At 47.4% G+C, this 17099-nt stretch overlaps 1 protein-coding gene and 1 non-coding gene across 11 annotated transcripts in view; both read right to left on the bottom strand.

Moving 5' to 3' along the window:
- Positions 1–14668, bottom strand: part of ZFP90 (ZFP90 zinc finger protein) — a 38517-nt gene extending 23849 nt beyond the window's left edge. For 2 of the 10 annotated variants that reach the window (XM_033218796.1, XM_033218790.1), the window contains exons 1-2: positions 7609–7859; positions 7258–7325 (exon numbers count right to left, since the gene is read on the bottom strand). In XM_033218796.1, the coding sequence (XP_033074687.1) occupies positions 7258–7290 (33 nt within the window). In that variant the 5' untranslated portion in view covers positions 7291–7325; positions 7609–7859. Of the gene's footprint in view, positions 1–7257; positions 7326–7590; positions 7860–14549 lie in introns of those variants that run through there. The other 8 variants (XM_033218795.1, XM_033218797.1, XR_004438954.1 and 5 more) reach the window with 7 other exon arrangements.
- LOC117088962 lies at positions 12148–12292 on the bottom strand. Its single transcript, XR_004439451.1, has one exon. It is a non-coding gene; the product is annotated as a U4 spliceosomal RNA (small nuclear RNA).
- Positions 14669–17099: the final 2431 nt, after the last annotated feature.

Here is a 17099-nt window from a genome sequence, read left to right as displayed (position 1 = left end):
TAATCTTATTTTTGAAACAGGTTTTTCTTTTTTTGAGACAGAGTCTTGCTCTGTCACCCAGGCTGGAGTGCAGTGGCACGATCTTGGCTCACTGAAAGCTCTGACTCCCGGGTTCACGCCATTCTCCTGCCTCAGCCTCCCGAGTAGCTGAGACTACAGGCGCCTGCCACCACGCCCGGCTAATTTTTTCGTATTTTTAGTAGAGACGGAGTTTCACCATGTTGGCCAGGATGGTCTCGATCTCCGGACCTCGTGATCTGCCCGCCTCGGCCTCCCAAAGTGCTGGGATTACAGACGTGAGCCACCACACCCAGCCTGAAACAGTTCTAAGAGGAACAGGTTTTGACATCCTAACATCCGAAAGACAAATTTTTAAAAAACTGTTCAGTGCAAATCATATTGTTTCATATAATCATTTTATCGGAAAATAAAATGGGGTCACTGTGACTGAGAAATATAATTTGTGCTATATTAGGAGCAGAAAGTATAAAATTGCTGCTTCAACTTAAGTGGTTATGAATGATCATGTTACGTCGTGTTTAGTCTGGGCAAGGGGTTGAAGGGAGGAGTCAAACGGCCTTACTCTAAAGGAGCACAAAGCCTGGTACAGAGAACGCTGGGTAAATGCACCACTCCATTCCATGTAAGAACAGTATTATAATAGGTGTGCACGGGCCAGGCGTGGTGGTTCACACCTGTAATCCCAGCACTTTGGGAGGCCAAGGGGGACAGATCAAGAGGTCAAGAGATTGAGACCATCCTGGCTAACACGGTGAAACCCCTTCTCTACTAAAAATACAAAAAATTAGCTGGCCGTGGTGGCACGTGCCTGTAGTCCCAGCTACTCGGGAGGCTGAGGCAGGAGAATTGCTTGAACCTGGGAGGCAGAGGTTGCAGTGAGCTGAAATCACACCACTGCACTCCAGGCTGTGTGACAGAGTGAGACTCCGTCTCAAAAAAAAAAAAAGAAAAAAAAAGGTGTTCACAGGTGTTATGGGCACATATAGGAGCAGTACCTAACCTTACACAGGGGAAGGTGCAATCTGTGCTAAGGCTTAGAGACCACCTCCTGCTAGCTCAGGTCAAAGCTGAGAAGGGGAACCTCTGGACAGAGGAAGCTCAGACATCCTTGACCACAAACATCCTGACCTGATTCAGCAAGTCGTCTGGTTTCCCCTGGCGGCCCCAGGAGCATCTTATCTGAGTTTGGGTGACCTAAGCCAGGTTTTGCTGGGTCTGTTCACCCTGATCTAACCAGAGCTTTTGGGATCCAGAGTCAACAGAGACCACGCCTGTAGTCCCAGCTACTCGCCTGTAGTCCCAGCTACTCGGGAGGCTGAGGCAGGAGAATGGCGTAGACCCGGGAGGCGGAGCTTGCAGTGAGCTGAGATCCGGCCACTGCACTCCAGCCTGGGCGACAGAGTGAGACTCCGTCTCAAAAAAAAAAAAAAAAACAGAGACCAGGCCACGACCCCTCCTCCCCATTTCCTCTCTATCAAGGAAATCTCTTCTCTAACATGAAGAGATCTGGTCTCCATATGTAGCATTTTTCTTATAAAACTTCCCTCATTTCTCTTTTCTTTCTGTTTTAATTAAAAAAAATTTTTTTTTTTTTTTTTTTTTGAGGCGGAGTCTCGCTCTGTTGCCCAAGCTGGAGTGCAGTGGCCGGATCTCAGCTCACTGCAAGCTCCGCCTCCCGGGTTTACGCCATTCTCCTGCCTCAGCCTCCCAAGTAGCTGGGACTACAGGCGCCCGCCACCTCGCCCGGCTAGTTTTTGTATTTTTAGTAGAGACAGGGTTTCACCGTTTTAGCCAGGATGGTCTCGATCTCCTGACCTCGTGATCCGCCCGTCTCGGCCTCCCAAAGTGCTGGGATTACAGGCTTGAGCCACCGCACCCGGCCAAATTTTTTTTTTTGAGATGGGATCTCTCTCTGCTGCCCAGGCTGGAGTGCAGTAGTGCAATCATAGCTCACGGTAGCCTCAAACTCCTGAGCTTAAGTGATCCTCCCATCTCAGCCTCCCAAGTGGCTGGCACTATAGGTGTGTGTGCCACTACACCTGGCTTAAAACTTCTCTCATTTCTCACTGTTCTGGTGGCTTCAAATTTAAGAATGGCAAATGCCTTTTTGGTTTCCTAACCAAAAATGTAGTACACGTGTGATGAAAAAAAGGCAAGCCAATGGGGTGGCTCACACCTGTAATCCCAGCATTTTGGGAGGCTGAGGCGGGTGGATCGCTTGAGGTCAGGAGTTTGAGACCAGTCTGGCCAACATAGTAAAACCCCTCTAGTAAAAATACAAAAAATGAGTTGGGTGTGGTGGCGCACACCTGTAATCCCAGCTACTTGGGAGGCTGAGACAGGATAATTGCTTGAACCCGGGAGGTGGAGGTTGCAGTGAGACGAGACTGCACCACTGCACTCCAGCCCAGGTGACAGAGTGAGACTCCATCCCCCCTCAAAAAAAAGGGGCAGGCCAGACGCAGTGGTGCACGCCTAAAATCTTTGTACTTTGGGAGGCTGAGGTGGGCAGATCACGAGGTCAGGAGATCGAGACCATCCTGGTCAACATGGTGAAACGCCATCTCTACTAAAAACACAAAAATTAGCTGGGCATGGTGGCGCATGCCTTTAATCCCAGTTACTCGGGAGGTGGAGGCAGGAAAATCGCTTGAACCAGGGAGTTGGAGGTTGCGGTGAGTCAAGATCACGCCCCTGCACTCCAGCCTGGTGATGGAGCAAGACTCCATCTCAAAAAAAAAAAAAAAAGAAAAGAAAAAAAAGAAAAGAAAGAAAAGCAAATGAGGATGCATAATGTTTACATAGACATTGCTACTAATGATCCTACAGATACATAGCTATATCTATGTAAACATTCTAAATGGGTATCCCAGCTCCTCCATCTCTGCTCCCAGTCCCATCCTGCTTCAGATGGAGCCAGTTCAGGAATTTGTTAACTATGCTCAGGGGAAAGGTCCCACTCATCAAAACACCTCTCCAAAGGACTATTATCAAATATAATATCAAACTTTTTCTCCTAGGATTCATCACTCATGGCAATCTTTTTTTTTTTCTTTTTTTTTTTTTTTGAGGCAGAGTTTCGCTCTGTCGCCCAGGCTGGAGTGCAGTGGCGCGATCTCAGCTCACTGCAAGCTCCGCCTCCCGGGTTCCCGTCATTCTCCTGCCTCAGCCTCCCGAGTAGCTGGGACTACAGGCGCCCGCCACCTCGCCCGGCTAGTTTTTTTTTGTATTTTTAGTAGAGACGGGGTTTCACCGTGTTAGCCAGGATGGTCTCGATCTCCTGACCTCGTGATCCGCCCGTCTCGGCCTCCCAAAGTGCTGGGATTACAGGCTTGAGCCACCGCGCCCGCCTTTTTTTTTTTTTTTTTTTTTGAGGCGGAGTCTCGCTCTGTCGCCCGGACTGGAGTGCAGTGGCCGGATCTCAGCTCACTGCAAGCTCCGCCTCCCGGGTTTACGTCATTCTCCTGCCTCAGCCTCCCGAGTAGCTGGGACTACAGGCGCCCGCCATCTCGCCCGGCTAGTTTTTTTTTGTATTTTTAGTAGAGACGGGGTTTCACCGTGTTAGCCAGGATGGTCTCGATCTCCTGACCTCGCGATCCGCCCGTCTCGGCCTCCCAAAGTGCTGGGATTACAGGCTTGAGCCACCGCGCCCGGCCGGCAATCTTTAAAAAAATCTAAGAAGTCGTATTAGTTCCCTGCTCCAAATCATCAGCTCAAGCTACACTGGCCTCTTTGCTGCTCCTTGAATACACCAGACACACATCCTGCCGCTAGGCTGTTCCCTCTGCCCAGAGCATTCTTCCTCTAGACATCAACTCCCTCATCTCCTTCAAGTCTGCTCAGATGTCACCATCTCAATAAGGATAAGGCTTACCCTGACCACATCATTTTAAATTGCACCCCACTACAAAACCCCCACCTCCCCACTCAATCGCCCTTACCTTTCTCTACCTTTTTTCCCATTTGAGATACTACTGCCTTCTAGGATACCACACAATTTACTTATTTACTGAATTCTTGTCTGCCCTCTTTAGAAGGTAAGCTCCTTGAGAGCAGAGTCCTTTCTAATTTTGTTCACTGAAGTATCCCAACTGCCTAGAAAAGTGCCTGACACATCAGTGACTATCTGGTGAATGAGCAGATGAATGAATGATGAATGAATGAATGAGTTACAAAGCCAAAAAGAACAAGTCCAAACTCCTTCCATTCTCCTCTACCCACTGCCAGCAGCCCATAGCTGATGTTACACAGAACAATGCTTTAATGAACATGCACCCCCCATCTTCTTGCCTCCCAACTCGCCTGATTCACCAAGTCAATCAACTCTACCCTCTCCCTTTTGTTTTTTGGGTTTTGTTTTGTTTTTTGAGATGGAGTCTCACTCTGTCACCTAGGCTGGAAGGCAGTGGCGGGATCTCAGTTCATCGCAAACTCTACCTCCCAGGTTCAAGTGATTCTCCTGCCTCAGCCTCCCTAGTAGCTGGGACTACAGGCGCCTGTCACCATGCCTGGGTAATTTTTGTATTTTTAAAGAAGACAGAGTTTCACCATGTTGGCCAGGCTGGTCTTGAACTCCTGACCTCAAGTGATCCGCCTGCCTCGGCCTCCCAAAGTACTGGGATTACAGACCCCTTTTGTTTTCACCTGCTTAGACTCTGCTCCTATTCAAAGGTGAAAACTGCACTGACTTCTTCCCACTGGCAGAATGTCCTGGCTCCTCTCTTAACTCCAAGCAGCCTCTGGACCTCTGCAGCAACACGTGACACCAGCTCTCTTGTGCTCTACTTCTGCAGAAGACTATCTGCTTCCACTAAATCAACTTTACAGTTAAGCAGTCACAGGACTCATTACTCATCTTTGCATTCCCCTGAAGGCCATGCTCAGAGAAGGGGAACCACTGCTAAAGGGAAATTTCTGTCTGAAAAGCCCCATTTAGGACCAGTATTCTGTTCCGTCCTTCATCCCTGGTTATCATCTGCAGCCTGAGTTAGATAACCCACGTGGGCATCATCAGGCCATTCAATGAGAATGCAACTGAGCCACGGTGTTCGGGGAACATAGCTTTAAAAGTAAAGTTTACAGTGGTCCTTAAAATTCACTGCTCAGAACATGAATCCACTTTCACCACTAAAAAGGTAACCTCCCACCATGGAAAAGACTGGAGTCCCTGATGAGGTGTTAAGTCATCTAATTCTCACAAGCCTATGGAGGACACTTTGCATGTAAAAGGGATAATGATCATGATGTGCTCTGGCTCTCCTCATACCAAGTAACTGTCTTGTTTTAGTATTGTCAGGTGTCTTACTCCTTAAGGCTCAGCCCTGTAAAACAGAAACATATAATAAGAAGTAAATATAAATATATTTATTCGAAAAGGCAGGCTGGACCTGGTGGCTCAAGCCTGTAATCCCAGAACTTTGGGAGGTCAGGAGATCAAGACCATCCTGGCCAACATGGTGAAACACCATCTCTACTAAAAATACAAAAATTAGCTGGGTATGGTGGCATGTGCCCAGCTGTGGTGGCTCACACCTGTAATCCCAACACTTTGGGAGGCTGAAGTGAGCAGATCACTTGAGCTTAGGAGTTCAAGACCAGCCTGGCAAAACCCCATCTTTACAAAAAATACAAAAATTAGGCCAGGTGTGGTTGTTCACACCTGTAATCCCAGCACCTTGGGAGGCAGACGTGGGCGGATGGCGGATCAATTGAGGTCAGGAGTTTGAGACCAGCTTGGCCAACATGGTAAAACCAACTCTACTAAAATACAAAAAAGTTAGCTGGGTGTGGTGGTGCACACCTGTAATCCCAGCTACTAGGGAGGCTGAGGCAGCAGAATCACTTGAACCCAGGAGATGGAGTTTGCAGTGAGCCGAGATCAAGCCACTGCACTTCAGCCTGGGCAACAGAATGACACTCAGCTTTAGTGAGGACTCATTAGAGCCACTGCTTCTGTCTAGCCTGGGCCTGGAGGGACACATGTGGGCATACCCTGAGTTTGACTCTGTCTCAAAAAATAAAATAAAATAAATAAAAAATACAAAAATTAGCCAGGCATGGTGACGTGCACCATGGCAGAGGTTGCAGTGAGCCAAGATCATGCCACTGTTCTCCAGACTGGGTGACAGAGAGAGATCCTGCCTGTCTCACAAAAAAAAAAAAAAAAAAAAAAGATGTATTGTATGCTTAATTTACTATAAACTGCTTTTAAAGGACATTACTAAGTTGGTATTTTTATCTTTTTACTTTTCAATTTTTTGTTTTTTTGCAGAGACAGAGTCTACGTTGCCCAGGCTGGTCTCAAACTCCTGGGCTTAAACGATCCTATTGCCTCAGCTTCCCAAAGTGCTGGAATTACAGGTGTGAGCCACTGTACCTGGCAACTTGGTATTTTTATTTGGATTGATCTTGATGTCTCACACACCTAGCAACTACAGTCTATCATTTTTCCTTAATTTAAAGAGAGTGTAGATTTAAAGATACAGATATTATCTGGATCTTGGTGTATTTTCACCAATATGTAAATCAATGGATAACCTTAGAGTTGTGATGCTTCTAGAAAATATCCCCTCTGCCACAAGAATAAATGGGTTCACGAATCAGCCTCGCACTAATTAAGGTGAAGGCTGGACTTCTGGGGGCGGGGGGGCGGGGAGTGGTGTGCTCTATGACATTTTTGTTAAAGCAGAAAAGGACAAAAAAAGCTCTGGGAGAATCAGCCCTGGTTTTGTTTTTGGTTTGTTTTTTTATTTTGTTTTTGCCTCCTTGCCCAAGAAAGCCCATGTCGAGCCTCTTCCTAGACATCTTCTAACCTGGCTTCTATGGCCCCTTACGGACACTCTATGGGCAGAAGCTGGGGCTCCTCTCTCCTCACTTGCCGACAGTCACTTCCTCCTCTACAGTGTTCCATCCTGTCACCCCACTCTCTCCATTCCTTATTGACAAAGAGTTCAAAACATTCGCGTGGCATTCGGGACTCTCAAAACTGACACTTCCCAACACATCCAATCTCAACTCCTCCCATAAGATCACACCACACTGACCCCCTCTACCCCACAGAGCAGCCTCCCCTTTGGGAATCTCGCTCCCCAAAGCCTGGTGAGCAAGGCTAGGAGGCTCCGATCGAGCCAAGCAAGCAAGGGAGTCGCCAGGAGGAGAACAATGACTGCTCCAAACACCCCCGGGAGATGGGATGGATGGATAGGATGCCCAGGCGGTTAGGAACGCGTTGCTCACCTGGGGCGCGGCCGTCGGAGGCCTCGGGGCCATTCCTGCCTCGCCAGGGCCCGGCTCCGGGGCAGGAGCTGGGGAGAGAGGACAGGGCCCACTCACCCCGCTGCAACGCCGACCCCACCCCACCCCGCCCCGCCTCCGCCCCTAAACCACATCTCCAGCGGAGACAGTGGCGAGGACCGCGGAACCAGCCCCGGCCTGCCGCTCCCCATCCCCGAAATGAAAGGCTCGGCGGCCTCCCGGACACCCCCCTCCGGCCACGCCCAGTCCCCTTCGCAGGGTGGTGGGCGAGGCCCGGCTGACACCCGCTAAACCCAGGAGGGGTGCCGCCCAGACCCGCGCACTCGGAATCACCGCCTCTGGGGGGCTCCGGATTTCGCGACCTCCGGCCCACCCAGAGCCTCGGGCAGCTCCTCCCGCCCCCGCCGCAGGCTTGGTTATCTCCAATTCTGATCTGCTGAGGGGCTGCCCAAAGGGGCCCCAGCCGCACGGGGGTCGGACAATGGCCGCAGCGGCCGGGCAGAGCCGGAAGTGCGCCTGCGCACGCGGAGCCTCGCTCCCGCAACCCCAGGGCCTCGCCGGGCGCACGAACTACGCTTCCCAGAGGCCCGCGCGTGCGCGCGAGCCCCGCCTAGGCGGCCTCCGAAGGAGCGTTAGGGACCCCTGCGAGGGCCAAGGGAGGCTGCCGGTGTGGCTCGAGTGTGCATGTGTCCGTGTATTCCACAGTCACTGTGCGCCTCCTCTGTGCAAGGGGCTTGTTGCTAGCCGGGGGATCGGCCGGGAAAGACCCTGGTTTCGGGGAGCAAGCGTACGCCCCGTGGGACAAGGCTGACAATAAAAACGCAAACATAATGTCAGGTCTTGACTTCAGCTATAAGAGTGACACACGAAGGGCGTGAGACAGCGTCAGAGGGTGGGGCATTTGCATCTTCATCAAAAGGCAGTTTTCCATTTCTCATTTCAGAGAAAAGAGAAACTTCGGACTTCGGATAAATCCGTGGCCTCCTGAACAGTGTGCCAAGGCAGACCTACTGCCGTGTTATTTCATTACTTAGTAGTCCCTTGCGCAGGATTTTGTGTTTGGGACAGGCCAATAGTGATGGAAATTTTCTTTCTTTTCTCTTCCTTTCTTTTTTTTTTTTCTCTCTTTCTTTTCAGACGGAGTTTCGCTCTTGTTGCCCAGGCTGGAGTGTAATAGCGCGATTTTGGCTCACCGCAACCTCCGCCTCCCGGGTTCCAGCGATTCTCCTGCCTCAGCCTCCCGAGTAGCTGGGATTACAGGCGTGCGATGCGTCACCACGCCCGTTTAATTTTGTATTTTTAGTAGAGACGGGGTTTCTCCATGTTGGTCATGCTGGTCTCAAACTCCTAACCTAAGGTGATCTGCTTGCCTCGGCCTCCTAAAGTGCTGGGATTACAGGCGTGGGCAACCGCGCCCGGCCCGATGGAAATTTTTTTTTTTTTTTTTTGAGACGGAGTCTCGCTCTGTCGCCCAGGCTGGAGTGCAGTGGCTGGATCTCAGCTCACTGCAAGCTCCGCCTCCCGGGTTTACGCCATTCTCCTGCCTCAGCCTCCCAAGTAGCTGGGACTATAGGCGCCCGCCACCTCGCCCGGCTAGTTTTTTGTATTTTTTAGTAGAGACGGGGTTTCACCGTGTTAGCCAGGATGGTCTCGATCTCCTGACCTCGTGATCCGCCCGTCTCGGCCTCCCAAAGTGCTGGGATTACAGGCTTGAGCCACCGCACCCGGCCCCGATGGTAATTTTTAACACAAAGATAGGTCAACTTTTAGATACAGCTATTAGGTTTATGTAATTATGTGTTATATATCACAGACATTCAGTCTACATTTCCTAGATTTCAGCTTGATTTCTTAAAATTAGAGCATCGCATACCAACATGGTAGAAAATGACTGAAACAAAATGTTCCCGATATCACACTGCTTTATCAAAAATATGAACATTCAAAAATAAATGCTTTATGCCAGGTGCGGTGGCTCAAGCCTGTAATCCCAGCACTTTGGGAGGCTGAGGCGGGTGGATCACCTGAGGTCAGGAGTTCGAGACCAGCCTGACCAACATGGAGATACCTTGTCTCTACTAAAAATACAAAAGTAGCCGGGCATCGTGGCGTATGCCTGTAACCCCAGCTACTCAGGAGGCTGAGGCAGGAGAATTGCTTGAATCCAGGAGGCAGAGGTTGCGGTGAGTCGAGACTGCACCATTGGACTCTAGCCTGGGCAACAAGAGCAAAACTTCATCTCAAAAAACAAAACAGGCCGGGCGCGGTGGCTCAAGCCTGTAATCCCAGCACTTTGGAAGGCCGAGACAGGCGGATCACAAGGTCAGCAGATCGAGACCATCTCTGGCTAAGACGGTGAAACCCCGTCTCTACTAAAAATACAAAAAGCTAGCGGGGTGAGGTGGCGGCGCCTGTAGTCCCAGCTACTCGGGCCGCTGAGGCAGGAGAATGGCGTGAACCCGGGAGGCGGAGCTTGCAGTGAGCTGAGATCTGGCCACTGCACTCCACCCTGGGTGACAGAGCAAGACTCCGTCTGAAAACAACAACAACAACAACAACAACAAAACAAAACAAAAAAAAAGGAAGAAAATTTCCATTACTGTTGGCTTGTCCCAAACACAAAATCCTGCGCAAGGGGCTACCAAGTAATGAAATAACATGTCAATTGCACAGGGAGGCTGAGGAGGGAGGAGCCCAGGAATTAAAAGATCAGCTTGGGCAACATGGCAAAACCCGTCTCCACAAAAAATACAAACATTAACTGGTTGCAATAGTGTGCGTTTGTCAAGTCCCAGCTACTTGGGAGGTTGAGGTGGGAAGACTGTTTGAACCTGGGAAGCAGAGGTTGTGGTGGGTTGTGATTTCACCACAGCACTCTGGCCTGGGCGACAAAGTGAGACTCTGTCTTAAAAAATATATATATATATAAATTAATGAATGCTTTCTATCACTGCTTTGTGAATATAGTGCTCTGGAATTAGCAGAACGCATAATTCAGAAGTAGGAATTAGAGTGGACCGGGAGGCCTGAGGCAAGTGACTTAGTAGCTGCAACTAAGGCAACTGCAGGCTGGGCATGGTGGCTCACGCCTGTAATCCTAGCACTTTGGGAGGCTGAGGGGGGCGGATCACCTGAGGTCAGGAGTTTGAGACCAGCCTGGCCAACATGGTGAAACCCCATCTCTACTAAAAATACAAAAATAGCAGGGTGTGGTGGCATGCACCTGTAGTCCCAGCTACTCGGGAGGCTGTAGCAGGAGAATCACTTGAACCCCAGAGGTATAGGTTGCAGTGAGCCAAGACTGCACCACTGTACTCCAACATGGGTAAGAGATGGAGACTGTCTCAAAAACAAACAAAAAAACCACCACAACCACCACCACCAAAAAAAAAAAAAAAAAAAAAAAAAAAACCAACTGCAGGTGCACAAGAGGAAAAGAATTCCAGGCTGAAGAAACTGAAGGTGCAAGAGCTCTCAGATGGGAATAAGCTTGGTGTGCTTAGGAACAGATAGATGCCTAATGTAGCTTAGCAGAGTGAGGGATAAGAGAGTGAGCAGAGCAGAGGTAGGGCAGGTAGGCTGGGGCTTGATGGAGCAAGGCTTTGGAGGTTGTGATGAGGGGTGTGGATTTTACTTTGTGTGATGAGAGTCATTGGCTTAGTAACAGCAGTGGAATCACTATGAGAGAATAAGAGGAATTTTTCCTATTGTCCCAGAATTGGTAACCAGGACTCAGAATTGAGGATTAAGATCTGTATTCTAAGGAAAGATGAAAACATTTGGGGTGAGAACCTCTCAGGTCTCATCAAAGGAAGCTGGGTGCTGAATTCTGAATTTGCTGTTACTATTAACCATTGACTCAATGCCACCCTTCTTTCCCAGGCTATATAAGAGTATGATGGGAAAGAAAAGGAAAAGTCCCTACCCAGACACAGTGGCCTGTAATTCCCACACTTTGGGAGGCTGAGGAGGGAGGATCGCTTGAGCCTAGGAGTTCCAGACCATCCTGGGCAACATAGTGAGACCTTGTTTCTATAATAGTAATAATAATAATAATAATAATGCCAGGTGTGGTGGCACACCGGTAGTCCCCAGCTACTGGGGAGCATGAGGTGGGAGGATCACCTTGAGCTAGAGGAGGGTGAGGATGCAGTGAGCTGAGATCGTGCCACTGTACTCCAGCTTGGGTGACAGAGCAAGACCCTCTCTCAAGAGAAAGAAAAATAATTCCTCAGACGAGCAAGCCTTCTGCCTAGTGCGGAAGGCAGTGTTCACCCCCACTCCCACCTGCAAGATGAATGTGAGAAAGAGCACCCACACACTGAGCCTACCCAGGAGAGGGGAGGTTTTAAAAACTGCCCCGCTACCTCCCCGAGAAAAGGGAAAGAGAACAACGCTGTTTGTAAGGAGAGCAACCTAAATTTCTGCTGTTTGTGTAGAAAGTACAGGTACTGGAAAATCATTGGGCTTCAGCCCCCTGGGGAGAGGTGTGCAGTTCACAATGGTAAGAGGCTGTGGAATTAACTGGATGTGAGAAGAAGCTCACACCCAGTTGGAGAATGAAGGAAGCTGAAGCAGAGCTGGGTGTTCCAAGTCAGGTATCTATTGGTTTCCTCTAAGGAACTCACAGATGCACTTCTGCTTCTGAGAGTGTGGCTCAGCAACCTTAATGCTGGATAAAACATTTAAAAAATCTTTTAAAATGTGTTGATAAGCTAGAAAATTGGTAAGGAATACAGAGAAGCCCAAACCCAAACAAAATGAATAACTTAGAGTAGTAGGCAGAACACGGAATGCTAGCTTTCACCTGGGAATCATTTGCCAAATGAGGCAAACTTGAGCTTTGTTTTTTTTTCTTTTTTTTCCCTTCAGTCTCCATAGAGACTGTCAAAAATTAAATTGCCAATGTCTAGTATAGTTCAAGTCATTATGGCAGTGTGTTGGGAAAAGTTTTCAATTAGCAGTAATTGTGCCTCAGATAAACCTCATTTTTGCGATACTGCCATTGCACAAAGCTAAGAGCTTTGTTTTTCATGGTCCTGTAGGCACAAGAGCCAAGTGACAAAACCCATACCCCATCCAAAGTAGGATATCTAATAGAAGACACTCCCCACCACCCAATGAAAATTAGGACTCCATAGATGAATACTCCCATGGTAGGGACTGCAAGGTAAATTACCTGTTTCAAACTTTCACAATGAGTAGGGGGATTGGTGGAGGTGGTTGGTGGATATCTTTCCTGAGAATTTGTAACCAAAGCTACTTCCTATGTGGAATTACAACCTGTATTCACAGTCCCTGGGTGGTTCAAAAAACTGCAAGCTGAGAACGTAGTTTAAATTGGTTCTCGGCTAACAGTGCTTCCAGGCATCTGGCAGAATCAAACATAAATCCAGTCTGGGAGAACTTACCTCTAGTCCAGGCTTCAAAGGACTTCCCCAAATGTAATCCCAAAAAATATGAGCTCACAGTCATGAATCACAAACACAAAGCACATGCAGAAAACATGGAACCATGAATGACAGACAGTAGTAAAAATAGTATAATATTCATAACCTCAAATATAGGGAGTTGTCAGTGTCAGACACAAAATTTATAATACTATGTCTAATATGTTTCAAAAATTAATTTTATTTTATTTCATTTTTATTTATTTATTTTTTGAGACAGAGTCTCCCTCTGTCACCCAGGCTGGAGTGCAGTGGCGTGATCTCGGCTCACTGCAAGCTCCGCTTCCCAATGGGTTCACGCCATTCTCCTGCCTCAGCCTCCCGAGTAGCTGGGACTACAGGCACCTGCCACCAAGCCAGGCTAATTTTTTTATTTTTATTTATTTATTTATTTATTATTATTATTATTTTTTGAGGCAGTGTCTCGCTCTGTGGCCCGGACTGGAGTGCAGTGGCCAGATCTCAGCTCACTGCAAGCTCTGCCTCCCGGGTTTACGCCATTCTCCTGCCTCAGCCTCCCGAGTAGCTGGGACTACAGGCGCGCCACCTCGCCCGGCACTTTTTGTATTTTTAGTAGAGACGGGGTTTCACTGTGTTAGCCAGGATGGTCTCGATCTCCTGATCTCGTGATCCGCCCGTCTCGGCCTCCCAAAGTGCTGGGATTACAGGCTTGAGCCACCGCGCCCGGCCAATTTTTTATATTTTTAGTAGAGACGGGGTTTCACTGTGTTAGCCAGTTTGGTCTCAATCTCCTGACCTCGTGACCTGATCACCATGCCCAGTCGTCAAAAATTTATTTTAATAGACTAAAGTAGGGGTTGGACATATGAATAAAGAACAAGAGTCCAAAATCTTAAGAACCAAATAGAATTTTAAAAATGGCCAGGCACGGTGGCTCACACCTGTAATCCTAGCACTTTGAGAGGCCGAGGCGGATGGATCACGAGGTCAGGAGCTTGAGATCATCCTGGCTAATACAGTGAAACCCTGTCTCTACTAAAAATACAAAACATTGGCCAGGCGTGGTGGCATGTGCCTGTAGTCCCAGCTACTCAGGAGGCTGAGGCAAGAGAATCACTTGAACCCGGGAGGCAGAGGTTGCAGTGAGCCTAGATCACGCCATTGCACTCCAGCCTGGGCTGCACAGCAAGACACTGTCTCAAAAAGAAAAAAAGAAAGAAAATCTTTAAGTTAAAAATGTAATCCGAGATGGGCGGATCATGAGGTCAGGAGATCGAGACCATCCTGGCTAACACGGTGAAACCCCGTCTCTACTAAAAAATACAAAAAACTAGCCGGGCGAGGTGGCGGGCGCCTGTAGTCCCAGCTACTCCGGAGGCTGAGGCAGGAGAATGGTGTGAACCTGGGAGGTGGAGCTTGCAGTGAGCTGAGATCCGGCCACTGCACTCCAGCCTGGGCGACAGAGCGGGACTCCGTCTCAAAAAAAAAAAAAAAAAAAAAAGTAATGCACAGGGTTAACAATAGATTAGACACAGCCAATGAGAAAATTAGTGAATAGAAGGTCGATCTGAGGAAATTACCCACAAATGGACAAGGAGATGAAAAAAAGTTTAAAAAAGGCAGAGAGCTATAACACATCTAATCTGGGTTCCAGAAGAAGAAAAGAAGAGAATCGAGGCAATATTTGAAAAAGATAAAGGGTGAAAATTTCCAGAACTGATGAAAGATATAAATTTAAAGATTCTGGAATCCTGACATTCCAAGCCAGATAAACAAAAATAAATTTACACTGAGACACATCATAGTGAAACTGTAGAATATCAAAGAAGATCTTTAAAATCCAAGAGAGAAAAAACATATTACCTTTGAAGGAATGAAAATTAGAAGATGGCTAGCTGGGTGTGATCGCTCCCAGCTACTTGGGAGGCTGAGGCAGGAGGATGGCTTGAACCTGGGAGGTGGAGGTTGCAGTAAGCTGAGATTGCACCATTGCACTGCAGCCTGGGCAACAGAGCAAGACTCTGTCTCAAAACAACAACAAAAAAGGAGAATTAGAAGATGGCAACAATGGAAGACAGCTGGAATTATACCTTCATGAATGAGGATTAAATAGAGGGATTTTTTGAAAAACAAAAAACAGAATGTCATCAACAGAGACTCATTAAAGTTGGGTGTCTTTCAAATGGAAGGAAAATGATTCCACATGAAAAGTCATATATAGACAATGAAACAGCAAACAAAGAAAGTGGTAAATCTATGTGTAAATCTAAATTAAAATTGACTATATAAAACTATTGATTATGTCTTGTGGGTTTAAAAAAAGATGAAACTAAAATCCAGGTCAACAGAAGAAAATCAAGGTGCTCCTGATGAGAGATTAAAGGTTCTAAGGTTATTATATTGTTTTGGAGGATAAAGAGGGACTTCAGTGGGTTGACTATATGTCACAAAAGTCCCTATGGCCTCTTGTTCTCTCATTTTCTCTTAATGTCAGCATTTGTTTCTTTTCCTCCTTTATGAAGACCTCACAGCCAGTCAACTGAACTTTTTTCCTACCAGGGCTCTTGATTCTTTTATCCCCACCTTGTGCTGAAACTGACCTACAAAATCCAGTATCATGCCAGTTGAAAACTGCTGGGAAAATGAGCCTGTTGACAATTTTTTAACCCATTTTCAAGCCCACTTCTCCACTTTACCTCCAGTCTTAGAGATGTTCCTTTACTGATTTGGAGAAAAGTGCTCTCTCTCGGGGTCCTTGGTCCCCAATCCCTTCTAATCTATCATCCATATTTCTTCTACATCTCACATTTTGTTTTTTCTTTTGTCTTTTTCCATCGGACTTATAACCATGCTTAAATCTCTCCCTTCTGAGAGTCAGATACACACACACAGAGATTTCTTGTCCCCAGATGTCTCTCAGCTGCCATTCTTCTTTACCCCTACCCATTTCATCTGAAATTCTCGAAAAAGTATACCATCTTGTGAAGACCAAGTCCTCATTTCCCATTCATGCCTTGTTTGACTGTTGTTTGGCTTCTACCTTCACCTTACTCTGATACTGATTTTGCCAACATGACCAGTGATTAGCTAGTTGATGACTTGAATAGACATCAGGCAGATTTTATCTTATGCTATCTGGCACTTATCTCCCTGGAACTCTTTCCTCCACTGGCTGCTAATACTGCCTTTTCTGGAGCTCCTAGAATTTCTCTACATCCCACCTTTCTCCCTACTCACCCATTTTTTTTTTTTTTTTTTTTTTGAGATGGAGTTTCATTCTTGTTGCCCAGTCAGGAGTGCAATGGTGCAATCTCAGCTCACTGCAACCTCTGCCTCCTGGGTTCCAGCGATTCTCCTGCCTCAGCCTCCTGAGTAGCTGGGATTACAGACGCCAGCCACCACGCCCAGCTAATTTTTGTATTTTTAGTAGAGACGGGGTTTCACCATGTTAGCCAGGCTGGTCTCGAATTCCTGGCCTCAGGCAATCCACCCATCTTGGCCTCCCAAAGTGCTGGGATTACAGGTGTGAGCCACCACACCAGGGCCTTTCTTCTTCTAACAGCTTTATTGAAATATAAATCATATACTATAGAGCTCACAGTTTAAAGTGTATAATTCAGTAGTTTTTATACAACCATCACTATAGAGAGTTATACAACCATCACTACAATCTAATTCTAGAACATTTTCATCATCCCCAAAAGAAAACTTATGCCCATTAGTAGCCATTCCATAATCCTACCCTGCCACCTTGCACTCCTAGGCAACCACTGTTCTACTTTTTCTCTACATAGTTTGCCTATTCTGGACATTTCACATTGCAGTCATGCAGTATGTATTTGTTTGTATGTGTATGATTGGCTGCTTTCACTTATCGTGTCAGAGGCATGTGACCCAGAGCAACTCCATTTTAAATAGGAGCTGGGTAAAATGAGGCTGAGACCTACTGGGCTACATTCCCAGAGGGTTAAGCCATTCTAAGTCACAGAATGACATAGGAGGATGGCACAAGATACAGGTCATAAAGACCTTGCTGATAAAACAAGTTGCAGTAAAGAAGCCGGCTAAAACCCACCAAAACCAAGATGGCGACAAGAGTGACCTCTGGTCGTCCTCACTGCTATACTCCCAAAAGCGCCATGACAGTTTACAAATGCCATGACAACATCAGGAAGTTACCCTAAATGGTCTAAAAAGGGGAGGCATAAATAATCCACCCCTTGTTTAGTAGATCATCAAGAAATAACCATTAACATGGGCAACCAGCAGCCTTCTGTCTATGGAGCAGCCATTCTTTTATTCCTTTACTTTCTTAATAAACTTGCTTTTGCTTTGCACTGTGGATCTCGCCCTAAATTTTTTCTTGCAAGAGAGCCAAGAGCCCTCTCTTGGGGTCTGGATAGCGACCGCTTT

The sequence above is a fragment of the Trachypithecus francoisi genome, unplaced genomic scaffold (assembly GCF_009764315.1).
Source record: "Trachypithecus francoisi isolate TF-2019V2 unplaced genomic scaffold, Tfra_2.0 Lachesis_group10, whole genome shotgun sequence".
Classification (NCBI taxonomy): Eukaryota; Metazoa; Chordata; class Mammalia; order Primates; family Cercopithecidae; genus Trachypithecus; species Trachypithecus francoisi.
Note: the sequence above shows the minus strand (reverse complement) of the source record. Positions and strands in the feature narration are given on the sequence as shown.